The sequence below is a fragment of the Piliocolobus tephrosceles genome, chromosome 21 (assembly GCF_002776525.5).
Source record: "Piliocolobus tephrosceles isolate RC106 chromosome 21, ASM277652v3, whole genome shotgun sequence".
NCBI lineage: Eukaryota > Metazoa > Chordata > Mammalia > Primates > Cercopithecidae > Piliocolobus > Piliocolobus tephrosceles.
In genome coordinates, this window is record NC_045454.1 from 22,415,215 (window position 1) to 22,433,061 (window position 17,847).

General features: G+C 49.4%; 1 protein-coding gene and 1 long non-coding RNA gene across 2 annotated transcripts in view; one reads left to right on the forward strand and one right to left on the reverse strand.

Annotated features, from left to right (window-relative positions):
* The first annotated feature begins 8,552 nt into the window (after positions 1-8,552).
* Positions 8,553-16,927, forward strand: ZNF792 (zinc finger protein 792). The gene is made up of 4 exons (XM_023196942.2): positions 8,553-9,152; positions 11,797-11,923; positions 12,431-12,553; positions 13,531-16,927. The coding sequence occupies exons 1-4, from the start codon at positions 9,120-9,122 to the stop codon at positions 15,147-15,149; spliced, it is 1,902 nt and encodes a 633-aa protein (XP_023052710.1). The 5' UTR covers positions 8,553-9,119; the 3' UTR covers positions 15,150-16,927.
* Positions 14,674-17,847, reverse strand: part of LOC111529922 — a 13,206-nt gene continuing 10,032 nt past the window's right edge. The window contains exons 4-5 of the long non-coding RNA XR_002727643.2: positions 15,200-15,341; positions 14,674-14,900 (exon numbers count right to left, since the gene is read on the reverse strand). This is a non-coding gene — a long non-coding RNA (uncharacterized LOC111529922). The remainder of the gene's footprint in view (positions 14,901-15,199; positions 15,342-17,847) is intronic.

A 17,847-nucleotide genomic window follows, 5' to 3' on the forward strand; every position in this document is an offset into this window, starting at 1 on the left:
GGTGAATGCACGGATATATCCCATGCCACATGCCCTCCTTACAATGACTTCGATGACCTTGATCCCCTTCATGGAGATACGGGATCTGTGTTCCCACCCCTTCCATCCAGCAGGCCTGAGACTGTGGCAGGGGTGACCCCAGGTGACTTTGAAGGCTAAGTCATAAAAGGGGATAACTTCGGCCGGGCGCGGTGGCTCAAGCCTGTAATCCCGGCACTTTGGGAGGCCGAGACGGGCGGATCACGAGGTCAGGAGATCGAGACCATCCTGGCTAACACGGTGAAACCCCGTCTCTACTAAAAACTACAAAAAACTAGCCGGGCGAGGTGGCGGGCGCCTGTAGTCCCAGCTACCCGGGAGGCTGAGCCAGGAGAATGGCGTAACCCGGGAGGCGGAGCTTGCAGTGAGCTGAGATCTGGCCACAGTACTCCAGCCTGGGTGACAGAGCGAGACTCCATCTCAAAAAAATAAATAAATAAAAATAAAAAAATTAAAAAAAAAAAAAGGGGATAACTTCTGCCTGGTTCTCTCTTTCTCAGGATGCTTATCCTCGGAACCCAGGCTCCATGCTGTGAGGAAGCCCAAGCAGATGCACAGAAAAGCCACCTGTAGGTATCCTGGCCACAGCCCCGTCTGAGAGCCAGCATCAACTGCCAGACTTGTATGTGAGAGAGCTTTCAGAAGGTTCCAGCCCCTGTCTTCAAGTGGCCCAGCTGATGCTGAGTGAAGCAGACACGAGCCCCAGTGAGTCCTATCCAAGTTGTAGATTTGTGAGCAGAATAAACGTTGCTTTGATTCTGGAGCAGTGGCTCGTGCCTGCAATCCCAGCACTTTGGGAGGCTCAGGTGGGATGAATGCTTGGGGCCAGGAGTTTGAGGTCAGCCTGGGCAACATGGCAAAACCCTGTCTCTACAGAAAAATAAAAAAATCAACTGGGTCTGTCGGTGTGAGCCTGTGGTCTTAGCTACTAGGGAGGCTGAGGTGGGAGAATCCCTTGAACCCGGGAGGTCAAAGCTGCAGTGAACAGTGATTGCACCACTGCGCTCCAGCCTGGGTGACAGACCAAGACTCTGTCTCAAAAAACAAACAACAGCAACAACAAAAAACCCCACATCGCTTTAAGCCACGAAACTTTGGGATGATTGTGATGCAGCAAAAGAAAACTAGAACACTCTCAGGTTTTCCCCAAGGACAGAATACTGAATTGGACCCCGTGTAGGGATTGGGGTGAGGAAACTTTGGTTTTGATAAATTGCAGGTGAATTACCTGTTTTCCATTAATTACTATTTTTTGTTTTGTTTTGTTGAGATGGAGTCTTACTCTGTTGCCCAAGCTGGAGTGCAGTGGTGCAATCTTGGCTCACTGCAACCTCTGCCTCCTGAGTTCAAGCAATTCTGCTGCCTCAGCCTCCTGAGTAGCTGGGAGTACAGCCACCCACCACCACGCCCAGCTAATATTTTGGATTTTTAGTAGAGACGGGGTTTCACTATGTTGGCCAGGCTGGTCTGCAACTCCTGACCTCAGGTGATCTGCCCGCCTCGGCTTCCCAAAGTGCTGTGATTACAGATGTGAGCCACCATGCCCAGCCCATTAATTACTATTTTTAAAAAGCAGTCTCATAAGAAACTGAGCACAGTGCTTATAAACCATTACAAACGCCCCAGAAAGTTTTTGGAATGTTGGCATTTATATATATATTTTTTTCTTTGCCACTTAATTCACTTAAAAGATTCTCTCTTTAAATAGTTCTCAAGGACAGTCCAGACCCGGGGGAAAGGTAGTTTGAGATATTTTTCTCCCCAGACCTCCCCACTGGTATCAGGCAGACTTCTAAGAAGGCCTCCAACAACCTCCACCTCTTGTTTGGGTGTCCTTGTGTCATTTCCTTCCCTTGAGTGTGGGCCTGACTTTATGACTTTGCTTCTAATCCAAAGAATATAGCAAAGGTGGTGGGAGGTGGCTTCCATGATTAGATTACAAAAGATTGTGACTTCTGTCTTATGGCAAACTCAACTGCCTTCTTGGCACGCTCTCCGTTCTGCAAGGCCCACGAGAGAAGGAATTGAAAGCAGCTTCAGGCCAAAAGCCGGGGATGAACTGAGGCCCTCAGTCCCACAGGTCGTATGAAATGAGTGAACTTGGAAGTGACCCCTTTCTAGTTGAGCCATGAGATGAGATATTTGTCCTGGCTGGCACCTTGATTGCATTCTTGGGAGAGACCATGAAGCAGGGAACCCAGCAGAGCCATGCCTGGGTTCCTGATCCACAGAAACAGAGAGATAATAAAAGGGTGTTGTTTTAAGCCAGGCACAGAAAACCGATGAATATGGCGGTGCAGACATCTTTTTGACGTACCAATTTCAATTCCTTGGAATGTATGTTCAGTAGTGGGATTCCTGGGTAATTCCTGGGTAATCCAATAAATTTGGATAATTTGTTGTGCAGCAGTAGGTTACTAGCACACTGACCCCCCTCTGGCACCTGCAAATCATTTCTGTGTCCAAATCCTGAGCTGCCATCATGCTCAGGCTAACCTGCACCCACCCTCCCCACACACACCAGGCGTCTCAGCTGAGCGCATCTACATGAAGCATGCATTTCAGTTACACCCAGACTGGTTGTCTGTACCTGCATTTGCTAAAACTGTGTCGGAACACTCGACCTCATTCCTCACCCCTTTGTGTTGGGAACAGGCCCCCCAAATCTGGCCATAAACTGGCCCCAAAACTGGCCATAAACAAAATCTCTGCAGCACTGTGACATGTTCATGATGGCCATGCTAGAAGGTTGTGGGTTTACAGGAATGAGGGCAAGGAACGCCTGGCCCACCCAGGGCGGAAGGCTGCTTAAAAGCGTTCTGAAGCCACAAACAATAGCATGAGCGATCTGTGCCTTAAGGACATGCTCCTGCTGCAGATAACTAGCCCAACCCATCCCTTTTTTTCAGCCCATCCCTTCGTTTCCCATAAGGAATACTTTTAGTTAATCTGTAATCTATAGAAACAATGCTTATCACTGGCTTGCTGTTAATACAGCAAGCCATTGGGTAAATTTCTGTTCGAGGCTCTCAGCTCTGAAGGCTGTGAGAACCCTCATTTCCCACTCCACACCTCCATATTTCTGTGTGTGTGTCTTGAATTCCTCTAGCGCCGCTGGGTTAGGGTCTCCCCGACTGAGCTGGTCTTGGCACTTTGTATCTTGTCTTCCAGAGCCTGTGTCCAATTCCCTCTGAAGCAGGGAAAGCATCAGCCACACTGTCCACCTGATATAATTTGGATATTTGTCCCCTTCAAATCTCAGGCAGAAATTTGATCCCCAGTGTTGGAGGTGGGGCCTGGTGGGAGGTGTTTTGCTCGTGGGAGTGGATCCCTCATGAATGCATTGGTGCTGACCCCACAGTAATAACAGTTCTTTCTCACTTCCTGCCATGTGATCTCTATACACCAGGTCCCCTTTGCCTGCCATCATGAGTGGAAGCTTCCTGAGGCCTCATCAGAAGCTGATGCTCATGTCATGTTTCCCATACAGCCTGTAGAACTTTGAGCCAAATGAACCTCTTTTCTTTTCCAGATAAAAATAAATTAGTGGCTGGGCTCAGTGGCTCACTCCTGTAATACCAGCACTTTGGGAAGCTGACGCAGGCAGATCACTTGAGGTAAGGAGTTAGAGACCAGCCTGGTCAACATGGTGAAACCCTGTCTCTACTAAAAATACAAAAAATAGCCAGGTATGTTGGCACACACCTGTAGTCCCAGCTACTTGGGAGGCTGAGGCAGTAGAATTGCTTGAATCTGGGAGATGGAGGTTGCAGTGAGCCAAGACTGCACCACTTTATTCCAGCCTGGGTAACAAAGCTAAACCCTGTCTCAAAAATAAATAAATAAATAAGCTGGGTGTGGTGGCACATTCCTGTGGTCCCACCTACTCAAGAGGCTGAGGCAGGAGGATCACTTGAGCCTGGGAGGTCAAAATGGCAGTGAGCTATGATCATGCCACTGCACTCCAGACTGGGTTTTAGAGCCAGACCCTGTCCCAAAGAAATAAATCAATAAAAATAAAAATAAAATTACCATATGACCCAGGAATCCCACTACTGAGTATACACCCCAAGGAATTGAAATTGGTATGTCAAAAAGATATCTGCACTGCCATATTCATTGCAGCACTATTCACAATAGTCAAGCGACTGAAGTGCCCATCAACAGATAAATGGATTTTTACAATGTGGTAGAGATACACAACTGAATACTATTCAGTCATAAAAGAGAAGAAAATCCTGCCAATTGTTACAACAGGTTGAACCTGGAAGACATTATATTAAGTGAAATAAGTCAGGCGCAGAGGACAAATACTACATAATCCCACTCATATATGGAACCTAAAAAAGTTGTCTCATAGAAATAGATTGAAATGTTGGTTACCAGAGACTGAGGCTGCCAGGTGGTGGGAGTGGGGTAATGTTGGTCAAAGGATACAACATTTCAGGTAGCTAGGAGGAATAAGTTCAAGAGATCTATTGCACAATCTGGTGACTGTAGTTATGTTGTATTCTTGACAAATGCTTAAAGAGTAGATTTTAAATCTTCTCAACACAAAAAAGATAACTAAGACCAGTACCATGGCTCACACCAGTAATCACAGCACTTTGGGAGACCAAGGCAAGGAGGAGTGCTTGAGCCCAGGAGTTCGAGACCAGCCTGGGCAACATGGTGAAACTCCATCTCTGCAGAAGGTACAAAAAACTAGCTGGGCGTGGCGGTGCACGTCTGTAGTCTCAACTACTCAGGAGGCTGAAGTGGGAGGATGGCTTGAGCCCAAGAGGTCAAGGCTGCTGTGAGCTGTGATAGTGCCACTGTACTCCAGCCTGGGTGAGAGAATGAGACCCTGTCTCAAAGCAAAACAAAACAATGTGAAGTGATGCATATGTTAATGAGCTTGATTTAGTCATTCTGAAGCAGGATATTTCCTTGACCCCTTATTGGATGGGAACTAGAGTGCACGGGCGCTGGCAGGGGCGAACTCCACTCACTTGCGTTTCCACCCCTCGTGGGAGGGGGAGCACAGGTGAGCGGGTGTAGGAGACAGGGTGAGTGCTTTTGGGTGCCAGCAAGAGCAAATTCCATACTGGCCCCATGGCAGCTTCTAGGGGAAGGTGACTATAACCCCTGAAGCCCCTGAGGAAATGTTACAGTGCCCTTTTAGCTTTGCCATCCATGGATAGCTTAAGTGTTAACAGCTCAGTGGAGGGTCAGTGTGACAGCCTTTTGCACCCACATTCATGGCACCCAAGTTTTTGTTGGCGCCCAGGAGGAATGAGGTCACACAAACAAATTGAAGATGGTAAATGCACAGGGGATTTTATTGCCGGTGAAAGTGGCTCTCAGCAGGAAGAGGAGCTGAAAAGGGGATGGAGCAGAAAGGTAATCATCCCCTGAAGTTCCACCATCCCTGGCCATCCTCTCCAAAGCTACGCTGTCAAGCTGTCCCTCTGAAGTCAGGCCACTTCTCTCCAACATCCAACCATAGTCTCCAATGTCCAGCTGCTTTTCTTCTCTCTGCCTGCTGAGCCTGGGGTTTTTATGGGCATAGAATAGGCAGCAGGGTGAGCCATGGGTGGTTTTGGAAAAGGCAACATTTGAGTGGGAAAACAGGGATGGAAGCTCTCACTTTGGGCCATGGTATCAGGCTTTTCAGCCTGATGGACCCAGCCTCTTCCTCCCAGAATTTCCCTGCCTCCTGTCCCTATCAATTCCACAATGTATATATATTTCAAAACATCATGTTGCATACAATAATTACATATGATTTTATCAATTTAGAAAAAATGCAGCTATAAGAAAATAATAAAATCAAATAGGCAAATGTTACGATGGTGTGCTTTCATGTAAAAATCCTAACTATTCCCTCTGAGTCGGTACTTGCTGAGTTAGAGTCATTGTATATTTTGACAAATATCCAAAAGACTGCACAGAGGTGTCTCTTCCCTGCCACCCCACAGCGGTCTTTGTAAGAGTCTTGTGATGATGATGTTGGTAATGACAATAGCTTTTATGCACCCAGCAGGAATTGTTTCCTGGGCCCTGTTATCTACCATTGTAACCACCCAGTGGGTTCTTCTTGCTGGCTACAAAAAGACCACGGCATTGCAGTAAACAAAGTGTTTAATTGACACAGGGCCAGCCATGCCATGGGAGAAAGAGAGTTATTACTCAACTTGATCTCCCTGAAACTTCAGTGATGAGAGGTTTTTGGGGCCAGGTAGTAGGGAGTGTTGGGTTAGAGATGAAATCATAGAGGCCGGGCGCGGTGGCTCAAGCCTGTAATCCCAGCACTTTGGGAGGCCGAGACGGGCGGATCATGAGGTCAGGAGATCGAGACCATCCTGGCTAACCCTGTGAAACCCCGTCTCTACAAAAAAAATACAAAAAACTAGCCAGGCGAGGTGGCGGGCGCCTGTAGTCCCAGCTACTCAGGAGGCTGAGGCAGGAGAATGGCGTAAACCCAAGAGGTGGAGCTTGCAGTGAGCTGAGATCTGGCCACTGCACTCCAGCCTGGGCCACAGAGCAAGACTCTGCCTCAAAAAAAAAAAATAAATAAAAAAAAAAAAAAAGAAATCATAGGTAGTTGAAGTTGTCTAATTGCACGGAGTAAATTCCTGGGAGGGGACCACAGGACCAGATGACCCAGTTTATCAATCTGGGTGGTACTAGCTGATCCATCGAGTGCTGGGTCTGATAAATATCTCGTGCACCAATTTTAGGTTTTACAATAGTGATGTTATCCCCAGGAGCAATTGGGAAGGTTTAGAATCTTGTGGCCCCTGGCCCCTGGCTGCATGACTCCTAAACCATGATCTCTAATCTTGTGGCTTTTGTTAATCCTACAAAGGCAGTCTGGTCACCAGGCAAGAAGAGGGTTTGTTTCGGGAAAGGGCTGTTTTATTTATTTATTTATTTATTTATTTATTTATTTATTTATTTATTTATTTAGAGACAGAAGGAGTCTGCTCTGTCCGGCTGGGCTGAAGGTGATTTTGGCTCACTGCAAGCTCCGCCTCCCGGGTTCATGCCATTCTCTTGCCTCAGCCTCCCGAGTAGCTGGGACCACAGGCACCTGCCACCACGCCTGGCTAATTTTTTGTATTTTTAGTAGAGACGGGGTTTCACCGTGTTAGTCAGAATGGTCTCGATTTCCTGAACTCGTGATCTACCTGCCTCGGCCTCCCAAAGTGCTAGGATTACAGGTGCACCGTTCCTGGCCTAGAGGGAAAGGGCTGTTATCTTTGTTTCAAAGTTAAACTGTAAGTTTCTCCCAAAGTTAGTTAGGCCTATGCTCAGGAATGAACAAGGACAGCTTGGAGGTTAGAAGCAAGATGGAGTTTGTTAGGTCAGATCTCTCACTGTCATAATTTTCTCAGTTACAATTTTTGCAAAGGTGGTTTCACCATGCAACATGTAGTGTTATTTTTCCCATTTTATTTACTGGATTTCTTTTTTTTTTTTTTTTTTTTTGAGACGGAGTCTTGCTCTGTCACCCAGGCTGGAGTGCTGTGGCCGGATCTCAGCTCACTGCAAGCTCCGCCTCCCAGGTTCACGCCATTCTCCTGCCTCAGCCTCCCGAGTAGCTGGGACTACAGGCGCCCCCAAGTCGCCCGGCTAGTTTTTTGTATTTTTTAGTAGAGACGGGGTTTCACCGTGTTAGCCAGGATGGTCTCGATCTCCTGACCTCGTGATCCGCCCGTCTCGGCCTCCCAAAGTGCTGGGATTACAGGCTTGAGCCACCGCGCCCGGCCTATTTACTGGATTTCAATGAAAATCCCTGCTCTAAAGTTGCAGCCAGCATTGGAGTCCCCAGAGGGCTTGTTAAAACAGAGAAGGAGGCCTGGCACCGTGGCTCACGCCTGCAATCCCAATACTTTGGGAGGCCGAGGCGAGAGGATTGCTTGGGCTCAGGAGTTTGAGACCAGCCTAGGCCACACAGGGAGATCCAGTCTCCATAAAAAATCTAAACATTAGCTGTGTATGATCGTGCGCGCCTGTAGTCCCATCTACCTGGTAGGCTGAGGCAGGAGGATAACTTGAGCCCGTGATGGAGGCTTCAGTGAGCTATGATCAGGTCACTGCACTCCAGCCTGGACAACAGAACGAGACTCATCCCCCACCTCCCCCTCCCCCAAAAGTAGAGAAGGCTGAATCCCATCCCCAAAATTTCTGAGTCCTTAGATTTAAGTTGTTGCCCCAGAACTTGCATTTTCATCCAGTCCCCAGGTGATGCGGCTGTTGCTGGTTTGAGAAGCCCTGAATGAGAGCTACATTTAATATTACTACGCAAAGACCCCGCCCATTGGGTACTATCCCCATTTCCAGTGTGAATTTAGGTCCTTTAGGGGTGAAGCGGCTTGCCGATGCCCACACGCGCAGGAAGAGCACGACCTGGGCCTTTAGTGGGCGGGGTTTAGCGCTGGCGGCCGCAGGCTCGGGAGCGGCCCCTTTAAGGGGAAGGCCCGAGGGCTGCAGGAGGCGGCGGTGGAGACCCGGCCAGGTCCGTTCTCCTTCCGGTCCTGTACCCCCAGCCTGACGAGAGGCTGGGCAGAGACTCGCGATCCCCAGACCCTGCCTGTGCACCGGCGGCTGGCGCCAGGCCAATGACTGTCCGGGAGAGCGCGACTCTCCCGGCCGCCTGGGTGGGGGCCGGAACTTCCTGCGCTGCAGCCTCGCTGGTCATTTCCCGGCGGGGAGGCTGAGTCCCCAGGAGCTGGGGACCCCGGGCTGGGGGCTGGGCGGGTGCGGCTGCGCCCTTGAAGCTGCTGCGCCGGCTTTCCCGGACCGTGCCGGGGACAGTGAGGCCGGGGACCCCCTCCGCGCCTTTGCACCAGCCGTGACCCTTTGCAAGGGGGGTGCCCGGCGGAGCTGCGCGCTCTCAGGGCCCCAGAGCCTGCGCCCCGGGCGCCGCGCGCATTTTGCACGGGGGAGACTGAGGCTAGGAGTGCGACCCTCAACCCGGGGTCACGCCTCGTCTGGGGCACGGCCAGGTGGGTGGTAGCCTGAGTCTGCGAGACCCCCTTCTCCCGCCCCGTGGTCGCCCGCATCGTGGGGCCCTGCTTTGACCACAGACTCCGATGGCGGAGGCGGCCCTGCGGGATCCCGCGCAGGTGAGTGCTTGGGCTTTAGGCCCTCGGCTGTCGGCCCCCCACCCTCCTGTTCCCGGCGTTGAGACGCAAAAGATGGCTTTGTTCTAGGACTTTTCACCTTTTCCATTTCCTTGCTTTTGAGTCAGGGGACCCTGGAAGGGAGTCGTTCCCAGCTAGGATCCTGAATCAGGGCAGGGTTTATATAGAGTGGCTTCCGTTTCTGAAATGTAATGGGGATGAAGGGAGGAAGGGCTTTGTAGGCACAGGAACCAGCATACGCAAAAGCTTGGGGGGTGGGGTTGGGCACGGTGTGGAGACTGAATTGGGAGTGTTCAAGGAACCCCACCCAGGTCACTGTTACGTCTGCTGGAACCAGAGAGCAGATGGGCTGAAGACAGCCCAGAACGGCAGGCTGGAGACCTGGGCCTCTGTTTTGAGGGTATTGGGAGCCATGGAAGGTTTAGGGCAGAGGAGGAAGATGTTGTGACTCAGGTCTTAATAGGCTCCCTGTGGATGCAGAGTGGAGAACTGAATGGGGGTGGGCTTCAGGCGGGGAAGGCAAGGAGTAGCCTAATGGAATAGCCCAGGCCACTGCTGCTGCTGTCCGGACCAGAGTGGGGACTGGAGGTAGAGGACTTGATTGGGAACTTGATGCCTTTTAAGTCAAGCTGAACAGATTTTCCGATGTGGAGGGTGAGAAAGACGAGGGAAGAATCCATGGTTTTTGGTTTGGTGAATCCAGCTTCATGAACTGAGAAGTTGGTTGTGGGAGGAATTTTCCGTGGAAGCAGTAGAAGTTAGGTTTTGGCCAGGTTGAGCCTGTGATTTCCCAGAGACTCCCAAATGGAGTTGAAGAGTGGGCAGCTAAACACACAGGGTGTTCTGAGGGAGTTGTTAAGGTTATGAGAGGCTGGATATTCATGAGAACAATGGCCAGATGATGTATACAAATAGAACTCTGCCCCAGAACCTGCCCAGGAAACCAACCCCCTTATCTACAATAAACAACCCACACAGCAGGAAGCCAGCCTGCTGTCTGTCAAACCCACAGGAAGCCAGATTGCTATCTGGACTGACAATCCAGGAAGTTAAAACAATAACTTGTGTAATGAGCAGTCCCAAATGGCCAGGGTTTGATTAATAACAGACAGCTTTCCTAATGTTTGCTCCTGCTTCTGATTTAAGACCAACCAGAGAAAGGCAGATATGCACCCTAACCAATCACATAGGATGCCCACTTCTAGTTCATACAGGAGCCTCCAACCAGGGCATGCCTGAAGCCTTCCTTTTCTTTCGCTATAAAACTTTCCCACTCCCAGCTTGCGTTGAGTCTCTCTTGCTATAGTGAGCTTTGAGTAAGGAGCCTTGGCTTTTCTCATTTCATTGGTCTTTGTTTATTTCAACTGTTAGAAACATCCAAAATGTGCCATCTGGTGTGTGGACGGGAGTGTAGCTGTGTGTCAGATTTAGGAGGTGAAACTTCAGGTCATGGTGACAATGATGTTAAAAAAAAAAGAGGAAGGTGGGGCTGGAAAACTGAGAGCAGGGTTCTTGCTTGGGGACCGTGGCTTGGTTGGCATCATAAAGACAGGTGAGGAACAGTAGTGGTCATGGTGGTGGTGGTGGGGCACTATGTGGGTGTATCAGAGGGTCTGGCAGGTGGCCAGATCATCCCAAAGGGTGTAGAGGTGAATGAGATGGATGCTGAGGCTTAGCAGTAGAGGAGGTAATATTGCAGTGAGGCCTGGGCTGGTGCTTACACACTCACCTATGTTACACACTCACCTATGTTCTCACCAGGCTTCTGTGGTGACCCTTGATGGGGTTTGTCCTCGGGCTGGGGAATTAACTTGGGCCAAGAGGGGTCAATTGGCAGAGTTGCTGGCCTTGGGTGGGGGTAGGATGGCCAGAGAGGTTGGCTTTTTTTTTTTTCTTTTTTCAATAAGTGTGAGTGATGACACGGTGAGAATGTGCAACAAAGAAGGCCAAGGGTATGTGACATCCATGTGTGCTGTGGGTGGCTTAGGTTGAAGCCAGGCCAGGGGAGCTGGGGGGCTCCAAGGCAAGGGTGGAGCACTCCCTCTCCCTGTTATCTAGGTGTTGCCCTTGGCAGTGGAGGCCATCAAAGATCTGGGGGCAGGCTGGGATGGTGGCTGTGTTTGCCAGGTACTCTCTGGATGCTGTGTGCAGAGTGACACATGGGAGCCCGTGGAGATGGCTATGATAGGGACCAGGATGGGGAGAGGGTGGCAGTGGCAATGGGAGGCCGTGGTGAGGTCTGGAGCTGTGAGGATGGTGCAGTCCAAAGAGTGAAATGCACGTGGGAGGGAGTGTGAGCTGATCACCCCAGGGCTCTGGACTGGGGCTTAAGGGAGAGAAGCCCACATTTGTATCTTTGAGAAGTGTGACACTGGTGACACTAGGGGAAGAGGCTGCCAGAAGAAGGAGTTGGGCCATGGACTTCAGGCCCAGAGCTTGGAGGGAGCCTCTCTGTCCCCTGCCTGTTGCTGCTCTGGGCTGACACAGTGGTCACAGGAGGCGCCCACAGAACCAGGGCCTACTGCCTCCTGGAGCTGTGGAGCTGGGGAGGAGGGTGAGCAGGGGATGGACAGCGAGTCCCAAGGACAGAGACCGATCATGGAACAAACTGTCCCCATCATGGCAGGGCTGCGTGACCTTTGAGGACGTGACCATTTACTTCTCCCAGGAGGAGTGGGGGCTCCTCGATGAGGCTCAGAGACTCCTGTATTGCGATGTGATGCTGGAAAACTTTGCACTTATAGCCTCGCTGGGTAAGGCTGTCACCCCTACCCTGGTGTCCCGAGCTCATCTCTGCCTGTCCTCTTTGCCCAAGAAACGGCTCTTTCCTTCCCACAGCCAGACCACTGGCACTGCTTTCCATCCCCACTTTCCTGGTATGTGTGTTGTGGCTTCTGGGGCTGAGCTATGTATATTGTTCCCTCGTCTCCCTGAGCGGCCCCCACACCTGCTGCCTGAAGCCTTGCAGGGAAACTCCAGGCATGAGGGGTCTTGCAGTCAGCTGCGTGACTCCCTCTGACTTGGCCATTCCCTCCTGGGTGATTATCCAGATCTGACAGTTCTGTGGTTTAAATTCTGTGCCTTTCCTCTTGCTAATATTTCCTTAGCCAGACTGTGCCAGGAATTCTAATCACTGACGTGGTTACCTCTTGCCATGACCACCCGATGTCCCTGTGTCATATGGAGTTTCCTGTCCTGTAGTCTGTCATGGGGTAGTTCAACTGGGCACTGGCCACTCACCCACTCTGTCTTTCCCTTAGGACTTATATCTTTCAGATCCCACATCGTTTCCCAGCTGGAGATGGGGAAAGAGCCCTGGGTGCCTGACAGTGTGGATATGACGTCAGCCATGGCCAGAGGGGCTTATGGCAGGCCTGGTTCTGGTAAGCAGTGACGGGAGCTGGGGGAGGATGTGACATCACCACTGTGTTTACATCATACCAGCATCTTCTCTCCTATTCATCATCATTTGATACCAAAGCCAGTAGCCAGACCACATGTCTGCTTTTCCTTTCCCGTGCTTAACACATTATCCGCTTACCATTGCTATTCTGAGTTGGGCCTCTTGTCTATGCCCCACCTTTCTGGCCTCTGTTTCTCTCTTTCAGCTTCCTCTGCAGCACTTTCCAACACCGGCCTACGCTTAATATGTTGTTAGATACATGCTTTTCTTTGATGTGCTTGAACACCAGCTACTCAGTTACAGGTTTTTTTTTTTTTTTTTTGAGGCGGAGTCTCGCTCTGTCGCCCGGACTGGAGTGCAGTGGCCGGATCTCAGCTCACTGCAAGCTCCGCCTCCCGGGTTTACGCCATTCTCCTGCCTCAGCCTCCCGAGTAGCTGGGACTACAGGCGCCCGCCACCTCGCCCGGCTAGTTTTTTTTTTGTATTTTTAGTAGAGACGGGGTGTCACCGTGTTAGCCAGGATGGTCTTGATCTCCTGACCTCGTGATCCGCCTGTCTCGGCCTCCCAAAGTGCTGGGATTACAGGCTTGAGCCACCACGCCCGGCCTCAGTTACAGGTTTTACCGGGTCTAGATGCTCGCACTGCATAGCCCTCACAGGTTACCAGCAGCCCAGGCCCTGCCAAAAGGCCTTTAAAGAGAAATGAGTGGGAGACCTTGCCTCTCTGCCCAATACTGTCCCCCATCCTTGTGTTTCTGGTCCTGATAAGACCTCCCGTATTTTGTGACCTGGCCAGGCACAGTATGGCAGAGCAGATTATTCCTTACCCTGACCTGAGCCTTCTTGTGTTGCCAACAATCCCATGGACTCATTCTTGGGTCAGCCAAGCATAGGTGATGGGGGTTTTTCCTTCTATTAAAGCTTATACGAACTTCACCAGCATTTCTCTGCTTTCAGATTTTTGCCGTGGAACAGAGGGCAAGGACTTACCTTCTGAGCATGTTTCTGTAGAAGGAGTGGCACAGGACAGGAGTCCCCAGGCAACTCTATGCCCCCAGAAGACCTGCCCCTGTGACATATGTGGCCTACGTTTGAAAGATATTTTGCATTTGGCTGAACACCAGACAACACATCCCAGGCAGAAACCGTTTCTGTGTGAGGCATATGTGAAAGGCTGTGAGTTCAGTGCAAACCTTCCCCAGAAGCAGGTGCAGCAGAACGTACACAACCCTATCAGAAGGGAGGAGGGCCAGGCTTTGCCTGTAAAGACCTGGGGAGACCACACATCAGATCAGCTTTCCACCTGCAGGGAGGGCGGGGAGGACTTTGTGGCCACAGCAGGGTTTCTGCAGCGTGAGGTCACTCCCAGCGATGGGGAGCCGCACAAGGCCACCGAAAGTGTGGTGGATTTTCACATTGCACTAAGGCATAACAAGTGCTGTGACTCTGGGGATGCCTTCAATGACAAATCCACTCTTGTTCAGCACCAGAGAATCCACAGCAGAGAAAGGCCTTATGAATGCAGCAAATGTGGAATCTTCTTCACTTATGCCGCTGACCTCACTCAACACCAGAAAGTTCACAATAGAGGAAAACCGTATGAGTGCTGCGAATGTGGGAAATTTTTCAGCCAGCACTCCAGCCTTGTTAAACATCGCAGGGTTCACACTGGTGAAAGCCCTCATGTGTGCGGTGACTGTGGGAAATTCTTCAGCCGAAGTTCCAACCTCATTCAGCATAAGAGGGTTCACACTGGTGAAAAGCCATATGAGTGCAGTGACTGTGGGAAGTTCTTCAGCCAGCGTTCCAACCTCATTCATCATAAGAGGGTTCATACGGGCAGAAGTGCCCATGAGTGCAGTGAATGTGGGAAATCCTTCAACTGCAACTCCAGCCTAATTAAACATTGGAGAGTTCACACTGGAGAAAGACCTTACAAGTGCAATGAATGTGGGAAATTCTTCAGCCACATCGCCAGCCTCATTCAACATCAGATAGTTCACACTGGCGAGCGGCCTCATGGGTGCGGCGAGTGTGGGAAAGCCTTCAGCCGAAGCTCTGACCTCATGAAACATCAGCGAGTTCACACTGGTGAGCGGCCTTATGAGTGCAATGAATGTGGGAAGTTGTTTAGCCAGAGCTCCAGCCTCAATAGCCATCGGAGACTTCACACTGGCGAACGGCCTTACCAGTGCAGTGAATGTGGGAAATTCTTCAACCAAAGCTCCAGCCTCCATAACCACCGGAGACTTCACACTGGCGAGCGGCCTTATGAGTGCAGTGAATGTGGGAAAACCTTCAGGCAGAGGTCCAATCTGAGGCAGCACCTGAAAGTTCACAAACCAGATAGGCCTTATGAATGCAGCGAATGTGGGAAAGCCTTCAACCAAAGGCCTACCCTCATTCGGCATCAGAAGATTCATACCAGAGAAAGGAGCATGGAGAATGTGCTCCTTCCCTGTTCAATGCAACAGCACACACCAGAGATAAGCTCTGAGAACAGACCTTATGAGGGTGCTGTCAACTACAAGTTGAACCTTGTTCATCCAAGCACCCACCCTGGGGAGGTTCCCTAGGAATGCTAGCTCTGTTGGAAGCTTTCTGGGGACTAGTTACATTCTCTTACCATGGATTTTATCAGCCTTTTTTTCACTGCTGGGGTTGTGATAGAAGCCATGTCAGCACCACACACTGCAGCTCTCCAGAGAATGTGTCCACCACTCCACTGTGCTCAGGGAAGGCAGACCTCTCCTCTCTCTTTCCAATCCCTAAAGGGAATAAGGAGTAGTCTGAAGCCATGGGAAGATGTCGTTCCCGCCCTGTGTGGCTGGTTTAGCTGTGGACATGACCAGCCTGTGGCTGTGAAGTCCTGAACAGGGTTTTGCCGACAGCTTGTCCTAGAGAAGGTTTCCCTTTTTCTGGGACATTGTTGGTCTCATGCCTCTGAAGGATTTGTCCAGCCTTCATGTTACTCTGCACAACTACTTATCTCCTGTGCATCACCCTGGTTCATGCGATGATAATGGCCTTATGATAAAGCTGCCTTTAATCGTCCATGTTCTGATCACTGTGTGAGGTGGTTCAAGAACAGAGTTAAGATCTACCAAACTGAAGGAGTCTCCAGATTATCTTGGAGGTGACAGGAGGATGACAGAGAACAACTGTCAATCCAGACTTGGCCTCATTGGCATTGCCACCAAGGCCTCCTAGGAAAAAGTGTAGGAATTTATGGGTGTAATATTGTAGTCTGAATGGCAGGAATCTGCCCCCAGGAGGGGGCAGTTGTGACAAACTCTAGTGCATGTGGGAACAGCATGAATTGGGTCCCTTATTCCCAGGGGGTGCCCCATATTCCCCAACACTGTAAAGCAAATGCTGTTTAGCACCTGCCAAGGAGCCTTATGCCCTAAGTTCAGCCTTAGGCAGGTATCTCTTTAACTGTAAGACATACCAGGCCCAGCTGGGACCATAATTTGTACAGAAACACTGGATGTGATTAATAGGGAATAGGCGAGATTATAGCAAACCAGCAGAAATAGACGTGTTCTAAAGGTGCATCCATGAATGCTCCCTTGAATGTGGCTGTGCAGGATTCAGGGTTTGCAGAAATTCTCAGGACCTCTAGACCTCTGTCCTATGACTAATGTTACTGGCAGAGCAAATAATCCAAAGGTTTTGGTTTTGTGGGTTACGATCTCTGGGCTGTGCATCTCAAGGCCAGTGCTGTGCTAGCTGGAAAATAGGGACTGAGAAAAAAGCAGATCCTATACTACAGGGATTGTAGCATCTATGACATAGCCAGCCATTCTTTGCTCCCAAGGCAAGAAGAAAGAGATGGCAGAATCAATACAGGGTTGCCAAATTGGATTTTCTAAAATGAGTAGGAGGTTGGATTTTTATGTGCAACAGTTTGTTTTAATGCTTTGTTGATATGTAATTGTCATGCAATAATTATACATATTTGTTAAGTTTTGTACATTTGTTATGTTCACTCAGGGAACCAATACCATCATCATGATAATGAACGTATCCATCACCTACAGAGCTACCTCATGCCCCTTTACAGTCCCTCCTTGCCTTCCCCAGGAAACCATTGATTTACATTTTTTACTTTAGATTTGTTTGCCTTTTCTAGAATTAACACAATGGAATCATAAAGTATTTATACTCTTTTTTTTGGTCTGGTTTCTTTCATGCAGCATAATTATCTTGAGAATCATCCATGCTGTGTGTATATATCGTTCATTCCTTTTACTACTGAGTAGTGCTATTCTGGGTGAGTGCACCATAGTTTTTTATGGTTTATTTTAAAATGTTAAAAAAATCTGATGAAATACACTTAATATGAAATTTACTATCCTAACCATTTTTAGTATATACTTCAATGGTATTAAGTAGATTTGTATTGTTGTGCAACCATCGCCACCATTCGTCTCCAGAACTCTTCAATCTTGCAAAAATGAAATTCTATAACAAGCAATAACTGCCCATTCTCCCTTCCCCAGCCCCTCAGAACCACCATTCTACTTTTTGTCTGTATGAATTTGACCACTCTAGGTACCTCATATAAGTAGAATAATAAGTATTTGTTTTTTTGTAGCTAGCTTATTTCACACTTAGCATAATATCCTCAAGGTTCATCAATGTTGGAGCATATGTTAGAATTTCCTTTTCAAGGCTGATTAGTATTTCCTTGTATGTGCTGCATTTTGCTTATCTATCATGTGTCAATGGATGCTTGGGTTGCCTCCACCTTTTGCCTATTGCGAATAATGCTGCTTCAAACATGAGTGCACAAATATCTCTTCAAGACCCTACTTTCAATTCTTTTGGGTATATCCACAGAAGTAGAATTACTAGATGATATAGTAAATCTATTTTTCGTTTTTTGAGGACCTGCCATACACTGTTTTCCACAGAGCTGCACCCTTTCACATTCTTACCAACAGTAAACAAAGTTTTAAATTTTTCAGTGCCAGGCGTGGTGGCTCACACCTGTAATCCCAGCACTTTGGGAGGCCGAGGCGGGTGGTCACGAGGTCAGGAGAGGAGACCATCCTGGCTAACATGGTGAAACCCTGTCTCTACTAAAAATACAAGAAATTAGCTGGGTGTGGTGGCGGGCGTCTGTAGTCCCAGCTACTTGGGAGGCTGAGGCAGGAGAATGGTGTGAACCTGGGAGGCGGAGCTTGTAGTGAGCCGAGATCATGCCACTGCACTTCCAGCCTGGGCAGCAGAGTGAGACTCCCTCTCAAAAAAAAAAAAAAAAAAAAA

Excerpts from the sequence above, each read along its gene's own strand:
- ZNF792 (XM_023196942.2), top strand. The coding sequence starts at position 9,120 with ATGGCGGAGGCGGCCCTGCGGGATCCCGCGCAG. Across the intron at positions 9,153-11,796 it reads CCCTGCGGGATCCCGCGCAG|GGCTGCGTGACCTTTGAGGA; the intron begins GTGAGTGCTTGG and ends CCATCATGGCAG. Across the intron at positions 11,924-12,430 it reads TGCACTTATAGCCTCGCTGG|GACTTATATCTTTCAGATCC; the intron begins GTAAGGCTGTCA and ends TCTTTCCCTTAG.